Here is a 19,150-nt window from a genome sequence, read left to right on the forward strand (position 1 = left end):
ATTTTCCAAGCTCGCGTCAGCTTCAAACTCTCGAGGGAAACTCTTATCCACAATTCCCCTCTCCCGGTCACCTCAGATTGAGTTTGCAAGTTAAAGAAGGTAGAGGCTACCTCTGGTCAAATAAGCTAAGAGAACTGGATGGTGAGATCCACTAGAAACCACAGGAGGGGGAAGAAGGGAGGGTCGTAATGACTGAACGAGGATCAACAATACAGATGGAATGTTATGGTAAGACATAACTTCTTTATCTGATATTGTTAATCCTCGTTCATTCCTTACGTATGGGACAGAGTCCCCAGCTACCTCTATTCCCGGGAAGCTCTCATGGAAGGATATTCCTGAGCACCATAGAACCGAAAGATGCTCTTCCCCTGGAGACCAAATCCAATTTGTAATGACTGATGAAGGTATGAGGCATAGCCCAAGTTGCAGCTGCACAGATGTCATGTAAAGAAGCTCTGGCATGGAAGGCACCAGTAGTTGCCACCGACCTTGTTGAATGAGCTTTCATGGTGGTAGCCATCGCCCATTGCCATATCCTCATGACCTCTCGACAAAGGGGGTATGATTTGGTTCCACCTTGCTTGTTGATGTACCAGACCACCGCCATGTTGTCTGATTGAATCACAATTGTCCCAGACGGCAGCAGGGGATGAAATGCTTGCAATGCCAGAAGCACCGCCCTCAGCTCTAGAACATTTATATGCAGATGGGCTTCCAGTTGGGACCAAGTGCCTTGGACTGTCTGTCCCTGACATAGCCCCCCCCACCCCATCAGGGAGGTGTCCGTGGTCACTGTGGCCTTGGGTTGCTGGGGGGAAAAGGGGCGAGATCAGGAGATTGTGTGTCATCCACCAATTTAAATCCTGTTTGCACCTGTGGGTTACTCGAATCATGGCTGAAACAGGATGCTGAAAGGGATACCATTGGGTGAGCAGTAGCCATTGTAGAAGCCTCATGTGAAACCTGGACAGGGGAACAATTGTGATGGATGCTGCCATGGAACCCAACAGCTGTAGAACCGAGTGAGCCGTGGATTTTTCCTTTGAAAGGATTGGAATTAGTTGTTGCTTTATCCTTAAAATTCTGTGCTCTGGAATAGCAGCTCTGAAGTTTTTTGTGTCCAAGATAACCCCTATGAATTCTGTCAACTGAGATGGGGTGAGATTGGATTTCTGCCAGTTTATGGTTATGCCTAGCCTTTGAGCAACGAGGAGAGAGTATGCCAGGGCTTTTTCTAGTAGATGTCTGGTGGGGGTGGAAATAAGCCAGTTGTCCAGGTACGGAAACACCTGGAATCCTTGAAGTCGCAAGTGAGCTGTGACAACTGCCATGCACTTTGTGAACTCTCTGGGAGCTGTAGAGAGTCCGAAGGGCAGTACTCTGAACTGGTAGTGACTGGCTCCTGCACAGAAGCACAGAAATCTTCTTGATGGCCTGTCCACCTTTATGTGGTAGTAAGCATCTTGAAGATCTATAGAGCACATCCAATCGTCTTTTTCCAAAAGTGGGAGGATAGACTGTATATAATGACCATCCGGAATTTTTGTATTCTCACATACTTGTTCAGTACACTGAGATCCAAAATTGGTCTCCAGTCCCCGGTTTTCTTTGGCACCAAAAATAGTCTGGAGTAGAATCCGGATCCTATCTGGTCTGGAGGGACTATTTGGATGACTTTTTTTCTTAGCAGCCTTTCTATCTCTAGTGCTGCTTCTTCCCTTTGACTGGGTGGAATGTCGGGAAGATTTTTTGAAGGGATGGGACAAAGATTGAAGGGAATATGACAACCTCTGGTTATGATCCTTTGTACCCCAAGAATCGGTGGTGATGGTTAACCAGGCAGAAGAGTACAAGGAAAAACGTCCCCCAACCACCTCCAGAGGAAAGGAGTTGGGCCACTTTTCAGGAGCTCTTGTAGGACTGGCCAGGGAAAGAATCCCTGGAACCCTGGTTACGTGGTCCCCCTCTGCCCCGAAAGGAGCGTCTTCCCTGCAAGTTTCCCCCTCTGCCTCTGGGAGAGAACATGGCCTGTGTGTCACGGAAAGGACCCTGAGATTTCTTGAACCATATCTTCCTACTCTTTTGGTTTCGGGTGAAAGCACGTTGAGGGAAAGAGTAACGGACACCTACGGCAGAAAGGGTCTTACCATCTTGTTCATATCTGGTCAGTGTGCTTTTAACTTTGGGCCCAAACAATGAGGAGGACTCAATGGGGGCATTAAGAAAGGATGACTTAAAAAGTTCCGCGAAGTTGCACAAGCACATCCAGGCGTGTCGTCTCAAGACCGCAGCTGAACCTGTCGCTCTAGCTGCTCCTTCTGATGCGTGACATATCAATCGCATAGAGGAGTTAGATATAGACTCAATAGTGGCCAGCTGAGAGGCCACTTTGTCACGGACTTCATCAGACATTGCACCAGCCAAAGTTTCAGAGAGCTCAGAAACGAGATCCCTTTGAAGCCTGGTAAAATGTGCCATATAATTCAGAGACCTGATAGCAAAGGTCGCTGAAGCAAAAGTGTGCTTCCCTATTCTGTCCAGGGCCCGGGACTCTCTGTTAGGTGGATGGACAGTCTGGGTTTCTTCTTCTGCCAGATCCTTTTTTGTTGCAGCCACCACCACCAAAGCATCTACAGGAAGACCTTTGGGCCAATGGGGATCTGAAGCAGGAGGGGACAAGATCTTATCTGGCCTCCGGGGAATAGCTTCAACAGCATCAGGGGCCTTCCAAGCATGCTGCCCGATGAATTTGACAAGTTCATAGGCAGGTGGAGTAACCCAGGAGGTACGGGGCCTGGTGCGAAAAACCTTCAGAAACATAGATTCCTCAGGGGTCGGATTAGAGGGCTGCCAGTCACCTCTCTGTTTCAGGATTTCAAGGATATCGCCAAAGGATACCTCAGAGAGTGACCGAGAGGATCCTTCCCCCTCATCGAAATCTGTGTCTTCGGTGAGAGACTCCTCTGTGGAGTCCATGTGCTTCTTCTTACACGAACTTTAACGGTGGACCTCCTCAGTGGGAGAAGCTGGGGAAGACAACGGAAAAGGGGATTCCTGAGGAAATATGTCCTGAGGCCCTTGCACCCTGTGTCCGCTAGGTGCAACTTGTGAAACCAGTATACCAGAGGAAGGCGGAGGTATAGACAGTCCAGTATCGCCAGCAGTAGCGAAAGCCTACTCAATGAGTGGGCAGGCTGGTCCCCCCCCGGAGAGGAATGTATGTCAAGGACAGGGGGCACTCCTCCCCTAAGCAGCTCAGCCTGCCGACTCGGAGTCTCTGGATGGCTGTGGAGCAGCAAGCTATACGTGTCACAGCTGACATCCTGGGTCATAGCAAAACTATCCTACCACGAAGGCAACTACGGTTCCTTAGTGAGATCCATAAAGAGAACCACAGAAGGGGAAGACTGTACTATATCCATGGACTTCAAAGGCAATGAAGGAGGAGAATAAGAAGGTGTCCTTGGATCACCTCCCAAGGAAGGATAGTTCTTGGGGGGTGGAATACCTCTGGCTAAGAATGCCTGGCCCACAAGACGCAACACATCATGTTCAGAAAAACTTCTATTGGACCTCACAGAAACTGAGGGAGAAACAGGCCTGTCCACAAAAGAGGCAGACTCGGTGCCCATCTCATCTGACCGCACCAAGGACAACGGTGCCGACAAAGACTGAACTACTGTAGTCTGCACCGAAGAAGTCATCAGTGCCGATGTCATTGTCTGCACCGACACAGGGATCGGTGCTGAAGTGGTTGTCGGTGCCGAAACTGGAACCCACAAAACTGGAGTCAGTAATAAAGGCCTCGGTTCCAAGGAAGATCTCGGAGCCGACGCAGTCAAGGTATGCGCCGACTGAACGGTCTGTGCCGATACAGTGGTAAAGGTCTGAACCGAGGAGCCCCTCAGTGCCAATATGTAGAAGGCTGCAGGAGAGGACGGATCTGAAATTACTAATGGAGCCGAAGGTCTGGGCACCGAATGCACTAGGGTTGACTGAGAGAGCTCCGGAGCCAAAATTTTAGTCTTTTTAGATTTTGGTTGGTGAGAGTCCCCAGCCGGGGACGAAGGCAAGGATTTAGCCTTAGTAGAAACATCCATTTTCTTATTGGCTTTAGGAGGGGTTGAGACCTCTGACCCAGAAATAGCCTCTGAAAAGGGAGATTTTAGAAGTCCCTTCAGTATCAGCTTATTTTTCGTTTCTAACAAAGTTCTATCAGAAAAGTTTTCACATATAGTACAAGGTGGTTCAACAGATAAATGGGAAGCTTCCAAACAATAAACACATAAAGAGTGTGCATCAGAAGTAGGCAGTTTGTGTCCACAACCGGAACACCGCTTAAACCCCAGACTACCCTTTTTATCTGCCATATTAACAAATAGAAAAGTACCAACAATGGTACAAGAGAGTACCCGAAGGTATGAAAGACAAAACGAAAGGGATTACCAATGATGGTAAGGAGAAATTACCTCACGGTAAAAAGGGTAAGTAAAGGACAGAAAAAAACCTGAGGAAATTATGAATGCTAGATGTGATAGGGCAAGAGACAATAAAATATCAACTTTTCTGACAGAAAAGTAATTTGTAAAGCAATTAAACAACAACTGACTGTACTTAGCTCAAGAGAAGTAGCTGGACAAGAGTGGATGGCAACGCAGCAAATGAAATCTGAGGTAACAGGAAGAGGGGTATTGTGGGTGAGAGTTTAGCTTGAGAGTTTGAAGCTGACGCAAGCTTGGAAAATGGCCGGCTCTGTTCTGTGCTCGGAACTAATACCCATACGTAAGGAATGAACAAGGATTAACAATATCAGATCCAAGGTACTGGGAGCAAATAATAAGAAAGGGATAAGTAACAGAGTAACAGGAGACCAAGGAGAACTTTGGACTGCAGGTCAGGTAAGAGGCTGCTGTCCCTCTACCAGGGATTGATAACATAGTATAGGAACTAGTAAATGCAATTGTCTCTAGTCTTAAACCCTTCTTGTTTCCCTGTGTACAACTAATATAAGCAGAAAGAGTTTTAGTGAGTCATAATCCTTGGTAAATCACAAAAAGAAATCTAGTAGCTTAATTTCTCATGTGTGTCCCAGCTCTATAAAATTGTTCAGTTTTTCTAGATTTCTACAGGCCAGTTTAAAACTAGCTGTTCCATGATTCCCCAATACAGTACATGGATTATACCATCTATTAGCATCTAAACTATAGATTTCTTCCCCTTGATCGAAATGGAATCTACCAACAGTTACCCTTCTTTGGTAAAACAGTGCTGATCAGTTGAATAATAACTACTTTCTAATCCTTAACTAAGAATTAACAATCTCCTCGTGTAACAACTACCAGTTTGCGTAGGAGATCCCCCCAGTTATCAACAATGCCTCTCGACTGGCTGATATACACAGGAATTAAGGATAAATTCCACTTCTCTCATTCCATTCTCCCTTTATTTAACTAATATCTTTCAAATATAGTAGAACTCAACTAACACCTGTAACTCGTGTTAACTCCACCTTCAAGGAAAACAAACCTCCTTCCTTAAAGGGAGATATTTAAAACATGTGCATATATATTTCCAAGTACAGCCCAATAATCCACAAGCACAAGTTAATTACAAAAAAATAAACAGTCTTACAATTGTCAAAGTTAAATAACAGGTCTCTTAGTCCCATATTGTAATAAGGGAAATAGTATCATAAAAGTACATACAAGTCTTGAAACGAGACACCTCCAGTTACCGGCTCAAAGTTCTAAATCGTCATCTGGTTTAGTAAGTTCTTGAAGTTGAGCACCTTGTGCTGCTAAATCGTAACAGAGTTGATATCTCATGTGCCTTGAGTTTACCTCCATCCACTGTTGCCATTCTTGCAATTTTTGCTTGCACAGTGGGGAAAGCTTAACTGGCCATCCTTCTCTTAATTTTTTCTGCCCCTTGCTTGAGCTTTCATTGGGATCATGTTTTGGTTGCCCTGCTGCAACTGACTCCTCAAACTGTTTAAATTTGTAAAGTTCTTTTTCTGCATCTTTGTTTTCAGCCCCTAGGGGATAAATACTTTCAGAAGAGCTGGGTATTGCAGTCTAAACTTCACAATGAAACCACGGGATAAACTTACTTCTACTTCCTGTGGCAAACAAGAAATATTGCTCAGCAAATATTCTGTGATCTCATACCTTAAGGTCTTTCTCACCTTTTGTAGAGCTCACTTAAAATTTGCCCCTTAAGGTGAAATGTCTGAATTTTAACTAAGACAGGCCTGGTGAGTATGTAGTCTGACAAGCTTTGTCAAGCTGCACCACATCCTCTGCGAAACCTCTCCATTTACTGATATGAATGAACATACATTTCAAACAATACTTTTTTCTTTATTCTCCATTTTACTTCAAACTTCCCAGTCACCTAGCCATGTCTACTGCTCTTCTTTAGACTTTGGCCAGAAGTCACTGCTAAAGCATGCCCTCTATCTCTTACTTAATGACTCAAAGTACAAAAAGAGAACTTGGTCCTTGCTCCTTCCAAAAGAAAGTATAGGGTCCCAGGCATTTCTTTGAGGGAGGGGTCGATACAAGCTTGAATAAACTGCTTTAACCCACTACAGGTAGGGTTACCACCTGTCCCACTTTGCGAGGGACAGTTGGGTCCTGCAAAAAAATTGAAAACATGGCAATTTTCCTGTGATTTTAGGACAAAAGTATTTCCTATATTTTATGTAATAGTTACATAAAACAGTTATTCTGTATCTGAAACACCTAAATGTCATAAAAAACAGAATAAGGAACTAAAATGCTACAAGAAAAAGCTTTTATTTAGGCAAAAAACTGAAGTTCTGTCCTTTGTACTGGCCATGGGTATGTTTTGCCCTGCAAAATCTGACGTTCCTACCAAAATGTCTCACTTTGGGCATTTGAAAAGGTGGCAACCCTAACTACAGGATGAATCTGAAATCTGATGCTATTCTGAAGACCAAAGATGGTATGATATCATATGCAATGTTCTCTGGCTTTGCCAACTTTGAAGTTCAGCACGTATTCCACATACAAACTTTCAATCAAATAAATAAATGTATGAAAATCTATCAAACAAGAAAACCCTCTGAGTCATCATTAATCCTAAGCATCTCTCACACTCCTTCCCATCTCATGTCTTCTTAAAACATAAACTCGTCTTACAATGCATATTAAATTTGATGTTATTCTAAAACCCGTCTTTTCATTATAGTAGTACATTGGCCTATCACTCTCATCTACTTCCTGCCACTTGTCTCAATTCCTATCCATCATCCTTCCTTCTCAGCTCAAAAGCAAAGATTCAATTCCCCACTTAGAAACATATGCATCTCTATCTCCAACACACCACCTTTCCTCTATAGTGTAGAGTTCTTTTCTAAGATAAATGACCCTGCCATCATCTACTGGTCCTTTGCATCTTAGAGAGCATTCTAAATTACTGAAACATCCGTTGTACCATTTCTCTTCACAAAGAGAGGTTCTCTACCCAATGACATAAGTAAGTCAATATCACATTTATTACTGTAGTGGACAGTCAGTCAGTTTTATTTCTTCATGATCCATAGCTACAGGTTAGTTCAAACTGACCTCAAGCCAGTTGGGTTCCATGGTACAAGAGGGATGAAGCCCTGAAAATGATCCACCTTAACCAGGGTAGAGCTGGCAAAGGAGAAATGAGAAAGAAGTAGATGTGGTTAATTTACCTAGCCTAGAGGCTTGGAAAGGGTGCATGTGTTTCCAGGGTACATGAACTTCTACTAGAGTCTACTGTGGACCATCATCTTCCTATAGTAGTAAGGCTGACTGACGGAAATGTCATTTGTGCAAACAAAAGATGTCTCTTGCATGCAGCAACCTGGAGTGACCATTGAGATACACAAGGAGAAGATAAGTGTACAGAGAAAAACACAATCCACCTAAGATGTCAGCTCACCATCACCAAATCCCCTCCCCCCCACACTAAAAGAAGTAATAACAGTCCAGAACACAGGGGAAGAGAGGGAAAGTGTGGGGAAATGTAATGACTGGATGGTCAACTGGAACACACCAAACAAAAAAGTAACTTCAAGTCTATATGGGTCAAGATAACATGAGATGGCACATCTCTAAGCTATTGTTAGTGCAATTACTGACCACATGCTTACTCACTCACAGAAGACATACAAAAGTAGTAAGAAGACTGACACTTTCCTTCTTATTATAAACACTTGGTATGGAATGAGGTCTATATCCAGCTCTCCAATGACCATGGGGCTTGGGTATATCATGCGCTTTGTACATTTTAATTTTAAATTAATGAATACATTTCAGCAAAAGAAGGTGCAAAATACTTACAGTTTGAAAATGGACAGTTTCTTCTTTATTCGTAAGCTCCAAAGCAAAGAAAGACTTATTGTGGGACATATTGGCAATATCGTGCCACCTAAAAGATGAATAAAAGGAAAAGATAAAGGAATTAAAAGTAAATGAGATGGTTACATATGCAAAATTCTGAGCTGTGGATTCCACTACACTGGGACAGAAGCAGATGCCTATTCCCTAGTAACACAAGTAAAAAGTAAAGCAATGTAGTTTAAAATATTTTACCACATACCTTGTGGTGCCCTCTCACTTCCAGGTACCAAGATCTGTCATATGCACTCTTACATTTCATGACACAGAAACAGGGAAAGTGTGAAAATATATCCCATACAACATTCATTGACGGTCTCATTTATGGAGATATTATATATTACAGGATCATTCATCAAAGCTAAGTATTGTTCAGACAATAAGCATTAACTGAGTGACAGCTTTAATGTTTACCACATGGCCTTCTAATTCACATCGTGTATGCAGAACAGAGACAATACAAAAGAATAACTGAGATGATCAAGCTGCATGAAAATAAAACAAAATAAATACATAAATGATGATCAAGCTCCAGAAAAGGAAAAGGAGCTGCCTCCCAACACACTTCCCTAGACATTGCATCAAAGCAATGCAGAACGAGGGAAGGCTACTGATGAACCCAAATACCTCTCAATTTCTCAATTGTACAGATTTTTGCAGAAATTTTCAGATTTTTGCCTCATATTTTTGGTCCATTTTTCATAAAATTGTGGTTTTCTGACAAATGAATGGCAATTCATTAAAGAATTAAGACAGAAAATAATGACGGATATTTGGTTTTCAGACTTTATATCCTTTAGAAATTTCATGCAAACATAAAACCTGTTATTCTATCAACTTTCTAAGTTTGTAAGAGCAATATTTACAATGTGTCCCTATTTTTGGGCCTTTGTCCCTGCATTATTTACGGCTTTGTCCAGCTTTCTTGATCTAAAAGGTTGAGAGGTACGACCCAAAGCAATATGCATGTGCAACTTCTAAGCTTTAATTAGTGCCTCACATTTGTTAACTGCTGGTACAAGAGTGCTACTAGTATGAAGTCTAATACCCTGTACTTCTATCACACTTTCACATTTATACTACACCTCCAAAACAGGGTGACAGACCCTAAATAAGGTGAAGAAGTCTACACTGATAGACTGCAGCAACAAATGGACTAGAATTAAACAAAACAGTGAACAGGAAAAACAAATATTCATTGGTTCTTAAAAGGTGCATTCACTTGCAAAAAAAAAAAAGCTGTTGCCAGTGTTGTTGACACCTTACCAAATACTGTTGCGTCTAGCTCTTGTCTCATCAGCCAGCAGATACATATCACACCTAGTCTGTTCTTCATTCCTTGTTATGAGTAAACTGCAACTGATTGTTTAGGATTCTTACTCTTACATATGATCTGGCTGGTGAATAAAGCACCAACAACTCCTTTCAGCTGGCAGGATTTCGATTACACAATGCTTGGAAAATAAGTGAAAAGATCTTAAAACTGATCTCCATCTAATGGCAGCCAGTGCAGATGCCACAATACAGACAGTCTATGGCAAGTGTGAGCTGTTCTGGATAAAACCCTAGCAGAAGAATTCTGCAGCCATACCTTGCACACTTCATAATCCTGAGGTAGAGACTATCTAAGCAAGAGGTCACTACTGCACAAATAATTTTTGTCAAGTCCAAAATGGGAACCAAACTCTAGACCTGGAAAATACTCTTAAGATGGAAAAGGTTGACTTGACAGTGGCTAACCTCTGCTCTTAAAAAGCTTACTGTCAAAATTATCCATGGATCACAGACATTATATGAATACAGAGCTATACCATACAGTGCAAGGTGAGGGGAAAAAAAGAACGTTATGAAGCATGGAAGATAGTATTGTCTTAGTCTTACAGGGATTGAGCTTTAATTACCTATAAAACATCAAATAAAGACGGAATACAGGCTGTCAGTGGCAAAATATAAGATGCTGGAGATGTAAACTAAATGTTAAAGCTGACTGGCAGCATATGTTTTACAACTGTATAAAACTTAAACATACTGGGATAATATGAATTCTCTCTTCCAGTATTTTTTTAATGATACATTTATGCTGACCAAATCTCTTATTTTTATTTAATACAACTATTCCCACTTATTTCCCAAAAACAAAATAACCTCTTTTATGGAATATCTTAACATTAGCAAGAAAAGTCTTCACCAAGAACTGGAAGAATCAGACGACTCCTATTATGAAGGAATTTGTACACTTGGCAACTGAAACGTTTGTCATCTTGAACTTATCACAATCAAGACAAAAACATCAAGAATCACCTCTTCATATAACATATGGTTGAAATTAAACAGACTTTAATAATTAACCAACAACTACTCCTATCACAATTTTTTTTGTTTAAAAAGCTTTGTTTTGTAGTAGACACCAATGTAAATCGTTTTAGTTGTTGTTTATCATTGTTCTTATAGATATGTACATTTGTTTTATAATATTTCTATTACATGTTAATGTTTTATTAAAATTTTCAATAAAAACAACTGAGAAAAAAAAATAAATGGTAGTAAACTATCGCATAAACTTCTGTGTACAAAAGTACAGCTCAACGTTAAGCTCTCCTTGTGTAGAAATATATACACTGTAAAAGAAAGTTGCCTGCATTAAGCTCTGTGGCACCTTGCATGCCAATTGGTAACTACTGCAGAGGTTTGTTCCTGAAACCATATGAGTTTGATGAAGACAGTGTCTTTTTGTTGGAAGATGTCACTGGACTTAATACACTGGCTAGAGCGTCAGGAGCCATAGACAAGACAGGTTGGAGATCAGGCACGGTTGAGTACATTCTGAATTTCTAAACAATTTTTTAGGCAAAGACTCATTCTATAGAGGAGAATTGCAATCCTACTTAAAAACATATTCCAATACTGGGATTAATGGAAAAAAGGTCTTCATGCCCAGGACCTCATCTTCCAAAAGATCATACACCCGGCTGACATCAGCAGGAGATGAAGATTGTTCCCAATTAAATTCATGCCTAAATCAAACAAAAACAAAGGGTCCAGCCAGCACTGCAACCACCCATTTACTGAAATAAATACAATAAAAAACTGAGCGCTTTTGTCCAAAATGAACTTCATATAGACTTCAAAGTAGTTTTTGTCTACCATTGATGATGCATACAAGTATGAAATAATAGCCAATCAAATTGAGTGGATACCACAGAGCAGGCAATGTCACAAATAGAAAAAGTAAAGTTGTGTACACTTACCATAAATGTAGATGTTCGAGTGTATTCACTGTTGCAGTCATTACATTTGATTAATCTGCTGGCAGGTTGCCCTCAGTCGGCCTGATTAACAAAGTCTTGGGTCCTGCGTCAGTTGCTGTCCCTTCTTTCATGATGTCAGGTCCTCAGGGGTATAAAACATACAACCAAGGCTTTTAAGCATAGTAAAGGAAAATAGAGGCAGAGTAAGAGAAAAACAGGGGGCTGGAGGGAGGGTAACCAGGACTGCAACAGTGAATACACTCGAACATCTACCCAGGGAAAAAATTTGCTGTTCCGAAACACATACACACAACACAAGCACACCAAAAAAAACAGCAATCCACACACATATACTTAAAATCCTACATCTAACCCTACACTAAACTGTGCATACACTACTATCTATCCACTTACCTTAACCCAAACCCTATCCCTAAGGTCCGTCACTAACGCACAATCACCTCACCCGCGCCCTAACCCTAACTCACCTAACCCATGCCCTAACCCTCACGTCCACACAATCGCACACTTACCTGAACCCGACCCGTAATAAGAAGTTATGTACTCACCATAAAGTTCCATCTGAGTAGGTATCTTCATTTGTCTGCAACCTTTGGGATATGGATCCGATCTCGGATCCGAGCCGGCAACTTCTACCACAACATAGATCCGAGCTCCTAGCTCCTCCCTTTACCCATAATCCCCTGCCAACCCTGACTGACCCCAGATAAAGTTTGCCCCATATAACAACTTGCTAGTGTGTCCGGGAAGGGACTCATGTAAGACAACTCTTACTTAGAATCATATAGGTCAGGGGGAAAGCGGGTGGGATGGTTGCAGACAAATGAAGATACCTACTCAGATGGAACGTTATGGTGAGTACATAACTTCTTAATCTGAAGTAGGCACTTCATTTGTCAGCAACCTTTGGGACAGAGTCCCCAGCTACCTGAATCTTGGGTGGCCTTCATGGAAGGATATTCCGGAGCACTGCAGAGCCAAAGGACACCCTACCGCTGGAGACAACATCCAGTTTGTAATGGCTGATAAAGGTATAGGATGAAGCCCAAGTGGCTGCGGAACAAATATCATCCAAGGGAACCCTAGATCTAAAAACAGCCAATGTAGCAAGAGCCCTAGTAGAATGAGCGTGGACTCCCTGAGGTGCAGGCCTTCCGGAACTCTGATATGCCAAGAGAATACAACTAGCTATCCATCGTGACAGGGTAACTTTAGAAACCGACTTGCCTAGGTTGGTTTTGGCAAAGGAGACTAAGAACTGGTTGGATTGTCTATGACCAGCCGTTCGATGAATATAAAAGTGCAGTTGTCTGTGCACGTCCAAAGAATGCAGCTTATATTCTCCTTTGTTCTGATAGTTGGGGAAGAACACGGGAAGATTAATAGATTGATTAATGTTTGCTTCAGAAGATACCTTAGGCAGAAAAGACGGATTGATCCTGAGGTAAACTCTATCCTGATGGAAGGTCAAATACGGTGGTTTGACACAGAGAGCCTGAAGTTCAGAGACTCTTTTGGCTGAAGTAATGGCCACCAGAAAGGCCGTTTTCCAAGAGAGGTATTTGAGATCAACCATGGCTGCCGGCTCGAAAGGGGGGCTTGTTAAGGCCTGTAGAACTAAAGATAAATCCCATGGGGGTACTACCTCCCTGACAGGAGGTCTGAGGAGGAAGGTACCCCTAAGGAAAGCTTTACAGAGCTTGGAGGTAATAAGAGGGCCAGACTCATGCCCTACATGATAGTGCGAAATCGCTGCTAGTTGCACCTTGACTGTAGAACAGCTAGCCCCCTGATGAAAAAGGGTAGTTAGAAAATCCAAAACCAATGTTAAAGGCGCTGTAAAAGGATCTAAACGATGATGCTCAGCCCAGATGGAAAAGCGTTTCCACTTACTCCGATAGACTTTTCTGGTGGATGGCTTGTATGCTGCTACTAGAATGGCTTTGACTGGTGAGGAGATTCCGGGAGTCCTTATCAGGAGTGGAACTGGAGCAACCAAGCCGTCAGCTTGAGGTTGACCAGGTTGGGGGTCGGAAGACCCAGGGGGTAAGTAATGAGATGCGGAAGGGGATCCAAAATCCAGGGCGGATGAATCAGGTGAGACCATAGGTACGGGAACCACGTCTGACGAGGCCAGAATGGGGCAATGAGGATCATCTTGCTCCCCAAATAAAAGTTTTAGCATCAGGGGCAGTGGAGGGTAAGCGTAAAGAAGACCAGGAGGCCAAGCATGTACTAGAGAGTCTCTTGGGGACTCCCCCAGAGGGGGATTAGAGTGAAGTAACTGTTGCATTTGGTGTTTGAGGGAGAGGCAAAAAGATCGCAACAGGGTTGCCCCCATTGGGCAAATATTCGCTCTGCTACTAGAGGATTGAGAGACCATTCGTATGGAGTCAGGATTGTATGACTGAGCCTGTCTGCTAGGATGTTGGACCGTCCCAGAATGTGCGTTGCAATGAGAAAGCGGTTGGTGGATATCGCCCATTCCCACACTCTCATGGCCTCGCGACAAAGAGGATAAGACCTGTTTCCCCCCGTTTGTTGATGTACCAGACCACTGACATGTTGTCCGTATGTACTGCAATCGTCCCAATCGGAAGAAGGTCGTGAAGTGCCTGCAACGTCAAAAGCACCGCCCTCATCTCTAGGACACTGATATGCAAGGAGGTCTCTATGTCGTTCCACGTGCCTTGGACCGTTCTGCCTGAATAATGCCCCCCCCACCCAAGGCGAGAAGCGTCCGTGGTCACTGTGGTGATGGGAGGAGGCATCGAGAATGGACGTCCTGTGTGGAGGCTCGGGGACTGGAGCCACTACACGAGCGACCTTCTGCAAGTCCTGTTCAGGGGAATGGGATGGTACAGGGGGTTGCGAGACACGGACCATTGCACCTGGAGGGTCCACTGCAGGACCCTCATATTCAGACGGGCCAAGGGCAGCAGGGAAATTGCTGCCGCCATAGACCCTAGAGACCTCAGGACCAATTCCGCCGGTGGAGCTTGAAGTTGGAGGATGGCCTGTACATGCAACCTCAGGTTCTGAAGCCGATCTGGAGTCAGGAAAGAAAGCATTAGTTTGGAATCCAGTCTCGCCCCTATGAAATCTATTACCTGTGTAGGAGCCAGAAAGGACTTGGCCATGTTGACCGTCAATCCTAGACGTGGAGCAAGATCGAGGAAGTAATCCCTGCATGAACAGAGCAGATGACTTGTTGGGGCGGTAAGGAGCCAGTCGTCCAGGTACGGAAAGACCTGAATTCCCTTTAGTCTCAGGTGGGCCGCTATTGCTGCTAAGACTTTGGTGAACACCCTGGGGGCTGAGGTGAGACCGAAGGGGAGGGCCCTGAACTGAAAGTGACTGGCTCCCAGCCGGAAGCGGAGGAACTTCCTGGAGCGTCTGTCCACTAGAATGTGATAGTACGCATCCTTGAGGTCTATCGAGCACATCCAATCGTTCTCCCGTAACAGGGGGAGAATAGATTGCAGCGTGACCATCCGGAACTTCTCTTTGGGTACTGCCAGGTTCAAGAGAGAGAGGTCGAGGATGGGCCTCAAGTCCCCCATCTTTTTTGGCACCAGAAAGAACCCGGAGTAAAACACCCTGATCCAAGCGGATCTGGGGGGACAGGTTGGATGGCTCTTTTTTGTAAAAGCTGCTGAATTTCTGTAGCAGCCGCCTCCCTCTGACTGGGTGGTACGTCGGGGAGGCTTCTGGTTTTGGGGGTTACAATAAAGGGAATTTGGTAACCTCTGGATATGATGCGAAGCACCCAGCGATCTGTTGTTATGGACTCCCACACATTGCTTGGTGCCTCGAAAAACACCCCCCAACTGCCTCCAGAGTGGAGCAGCCGGACAACCCCTCAGGGGTTCTGCGTGGGCCTCTCAGAGAAGGGTTCTCCGGACCCAAAATTCCTGGGACCCCCTCTGCCTCTAGGGTGGCGTCCTCCCTGTCCTCCTCTGCCACGAGAGAAATGGTTATCCGGAGCAGACTGGGACTGATGCGATTTCCGGAACTACATCTTCTTCTGACCCTTTTGATTCTTGGAAAAGGACCGCTGGGGAGCAGAGAAGCGGACTCCGATGGCAGATAACCTCTTCCCGTCTTTCTCGCTCTGGACTAAAGTGTCGTGAACAGTTTTGCCAAACAGAGCAGAACCATCAAAGGGGGCATTCACGAATGACGCCTTAAAGGGTTCCGAGAAGTCACAATGTCGGAGACAGGCTTGTCGCCTCATGACCAGGCCGACTCCGCCAGCTCTAGCGGCTCCCTCAGTGGCGTGAGACAAAAGCCGCATAGAGGTGTTAGAAATGGACCGTAGAGTGGACATTCGGGAGGAGTACAGTTGTTTGTCCCCTTCCGACATGGACTCTGGGGGGGGGGGGGCAGCATATTCTTTTATTAGATCCCGCTGCATCCGGATGACGTGTGCCATATAGTTCAGCGCCCTCATCGAGAAGGTTGCTGAACTGAAGGCCAGCTTCCCAAGACGGTCCATCGCACGAGACTCCTTGCTCGGTGGGTGGACCGTGGGGCTCTCCTGAGCCAACTCTCTCTTGGTGGCCGCCACCACCAACATGGCATCCACAGGGGGACCTCTGCTCCAATGGGTTCTCTCTGCGGGGGCACTCAAGATCCTGTCCGGACGCTTGGGGACTGGCTCTACACTGTCCGGCTCCCTCCAAGCCCTGGTGGCAATAAGGTCCACCAGGGGGTCGGGGGGGGGGACACCCAAGAGGTAGATGGCCCTGCTTCGAACGCCTCTAGGAATACGGACTCATCGGAGGGAAGACTTGGGGGCAGACCAACCCCCCCTGATCCTAAGCATTTCCATGATGTCTCCAAAGGAGACATCCTCGGGGGGTGACCTTGGGGAGCCTTCCCCTTCATCTAAGTCTGTACCTTCCGTAAGGGACTCGGGGGAGTCCACATGCCTCCTCTTACACTTAGACTGGTGAGGAACCTCCTCAGGGGGGCTGTCCGAGGAAGTCTCACCAGCAATGTCATGTTCCGAAGGAACACCCCGAGGTGCTGAAGCAGGCTGCCCCAAAGGCCGGGTGATGGGAGCCTGGACCAGCTGAGAGGGAGTGCAGGGGGGAGCTGAAGCCAGGACCGGTGGTCCAGATGCACTCAACAGTGCCCTCTCCACCGCAGCAAAAGCCGAGGGGGAGCCGCTCTCGATAGGATCCAAGAGTCGACTCCCACCCGGATCCGAAGCGGGGACCGGGCCCGGGGCCGAGACCATAGGATCCGAAGGACCCACGTGCTCCGACAGGGACAGAGCCGAAGGCACACCGAATCCCTCAGATCCGAAGCTCGGCCCATGGCTCCGAGAGGTCGGATCCGACAAACTCGAGGGAACAGTCGGAGCCGAAGTGCCCAGCACTGTCGGCTCCGACCCACCCCCGGATCCAACGTGGCTCGGTTCCTAACGCTCCGAACCCGGAAAACAGGTCGGAAAAGGAGCGATTGGAGCAAAGAATGGGGTCGAGCTCCCCCCCGGAGGGGGGGGGAGGCAAGAGCACTCCCATTTGCAGTTGGGCCTGGATGAACCTCCTCATCATCTGGTCCATGTCTGCATCCGACATGCTATAAGTGGACCTCGAAGAGGCCACCGAGGCAGGCCTGGAATGCCGCCTCGATGACCTCGACGAGGACCAGGTCACCCCCTCCTCGGGTCCCGGTGAGAAGCAAGGGGATCGGATCCGAGGAGGAGGCGATCCAGAAGCCCTGGAGGGAGAAGCCCATTTGGCGGGCGGGGCCGAGGAGGAGTCCTCAGCCCGCAGCTTATGGTGCTTCTCTCTCCGCTTGTCTTTCTTGGCCTCCCTCTCCTCCGGAGCCGAAGCAGCAGGTTGAGTGCCAACTGGAGGAAGGGAGGCAGGAGTGGCTGCCACCAAGGGCTGGATAGCGGTCACAGAAGTACTGGAGGCTGAAGCCGGATCTGGGGGCAAAAGGCCCGCCAGAATCAGCTTCGACCTCCGGTCCTTAAGTGCCCTGGGGTTGAACGCCACGAAAATCGCGCATCCAGAGGAGAGGTGTTCAACCCCAAGGCACCTAACGTACCGTGTGTGGCCATCCGCCGGTGAAAGCTTATGGCCACACTCGGTGCACTTAGAAAAAAATGGCTTTAGGGGTCTCTGACATTTTAAATAAAGGGAAAACACACTCACTAGGCCCCTACCCACACCACACACACACACACACTACGACCAGCGAGGAAGGGAAGAGAAAAAGGATCACAAAAAAATAAAATTTAGTAAGCTAAAAAGGGCTATGGGGTACCTAACCAATCACTCTCACTCACAGCAAAGAAAAAAGGAAGAAAATGGAAATTTTTTTCCTCACAAAGTTTCGATCAAACAGGAGCTCAGGAACTTAGCTTGCAGCTTGAAGCACGGCAAACTAGATCTAGGGTTGGCAGGGGATTATGGGTAAAGGGAGGAGCTAGGAGCTCGGATCTATGCTGTGGTAGAAGTTGCCGGCTCGGATCAGAGATCGGATCCGTATCCCAAAGTTTGCTGACAAATGAAGTGCCTACTTCAGATAGTACAGTTTTGCACCTACCATAAATGTAGGTGTTTGAGTGTTCACCCTGCTGCAGTCATCACACTTGGGTTATCTTGTCGTCAGGCGGTCCCGCAGTCGGCCAGAATTCCAAAGTCTTGGTCCAGCGTTGTTTGCTGTCGCCTCTTCCCTGACGTCAGTGCACCAGGGGTATATATAATGCAACCAACGCCATTTTCTTCAGTTTTTCTTGCCCCAGATGTCAGGTGCCCCCAAAAAGGTGGTCAGAAATTAATACCAAATGGAGTAACCACTGCACAAACACAAAATCCCTTCAGCTATAAGCAAATACATCAGTAAGGCATTGAAGAGATTTAGCCAGTAGATCAGAGGGGATGGAGGGGGGGGGGTAACCTGGACTGCAGCAGGGTGAACACTCGAACATCTACATTTATGGTAGGTACAAAACTGTACTATGTTCATCGTGTTACCCTGCTGCAGTCATCACACTTGGGTTGAATCCCAAAGCTAAGGTAGGGGGGAGGTATCATAGAGGGTTAGTGGAGGCAATAAGGCCCTGCAGAACTGAAGTGGCGGAGCCCGCCCTGGACTTAGAGTAAAGAGGTAAGTGATAGTGTTTGGTAAAGGTGTGTACTGAACTCCAAGTTGCAGCTTCTAAAATTTCCTTGGTTGGAACCCCCCTGAGAAAGGCTGTAGAGGTAGCTGTTGCCCTGGTAGAGTGGGATCTAATGGTAGCAGGAACTGGTTTCCCATGATGGGTATAGCAGAAACGTATGCAATGACCTATCCATTTAGAAATGGTTTGCTTTGATACAGCCTTCCCTTGAGAAGCTGTAGCATAGGATACAAAGAGCTGGTCAGATTTTCTGAAAGCCTTAGTTTTGTCCAAGTAGTAACGAAGCTGCCTGTGAATGTCCAAGGAATGCAGGAGTCTCTCAACTTTGTTCTGTGGATTGGGGA

The 19,150-nt window shown here is 45.7% G+C and overlaps 1 protein-coding gene across 1 annotated transcript in view; it reads right to left on the reverse strand.

Moving 5' to 3' along the window:
- The window catches only part of PTPN21 (protein tyrosine phosphatase non-receptor type 21), a 1,442,744-nt gene that overhangs the window by 915,269 nt on the left and 508,325 nt on the right, over nt 1-19,150 (reverse strand). The window contains exon 8 of the mRNA XM_044073481.1: nt 8,340-8,427. Coding sequence (XP_043929416.1) covers nt 8,340-8,427 — 88 coding nt within the window. The remainder of the gene's footprint in view (nt 1-8,339; nt 8,428-19,150) is intronic.

Source organism: Protopterus annectens, chromosome 6.part0, assembly GCF_019279795.1.
Source record: "Protopterus annectens isolate FY-2018-M chromosome 6.part0, PAN1.0, whole genome shotgun sequence".
In the NCBI taxonomy this organism is placed as follows: domain Eukaryota; kingdom Metazoa; phylum Chordata; order Ceratodontiformes; family Protopteridae; genus Protopterus; species Protopterus annectens.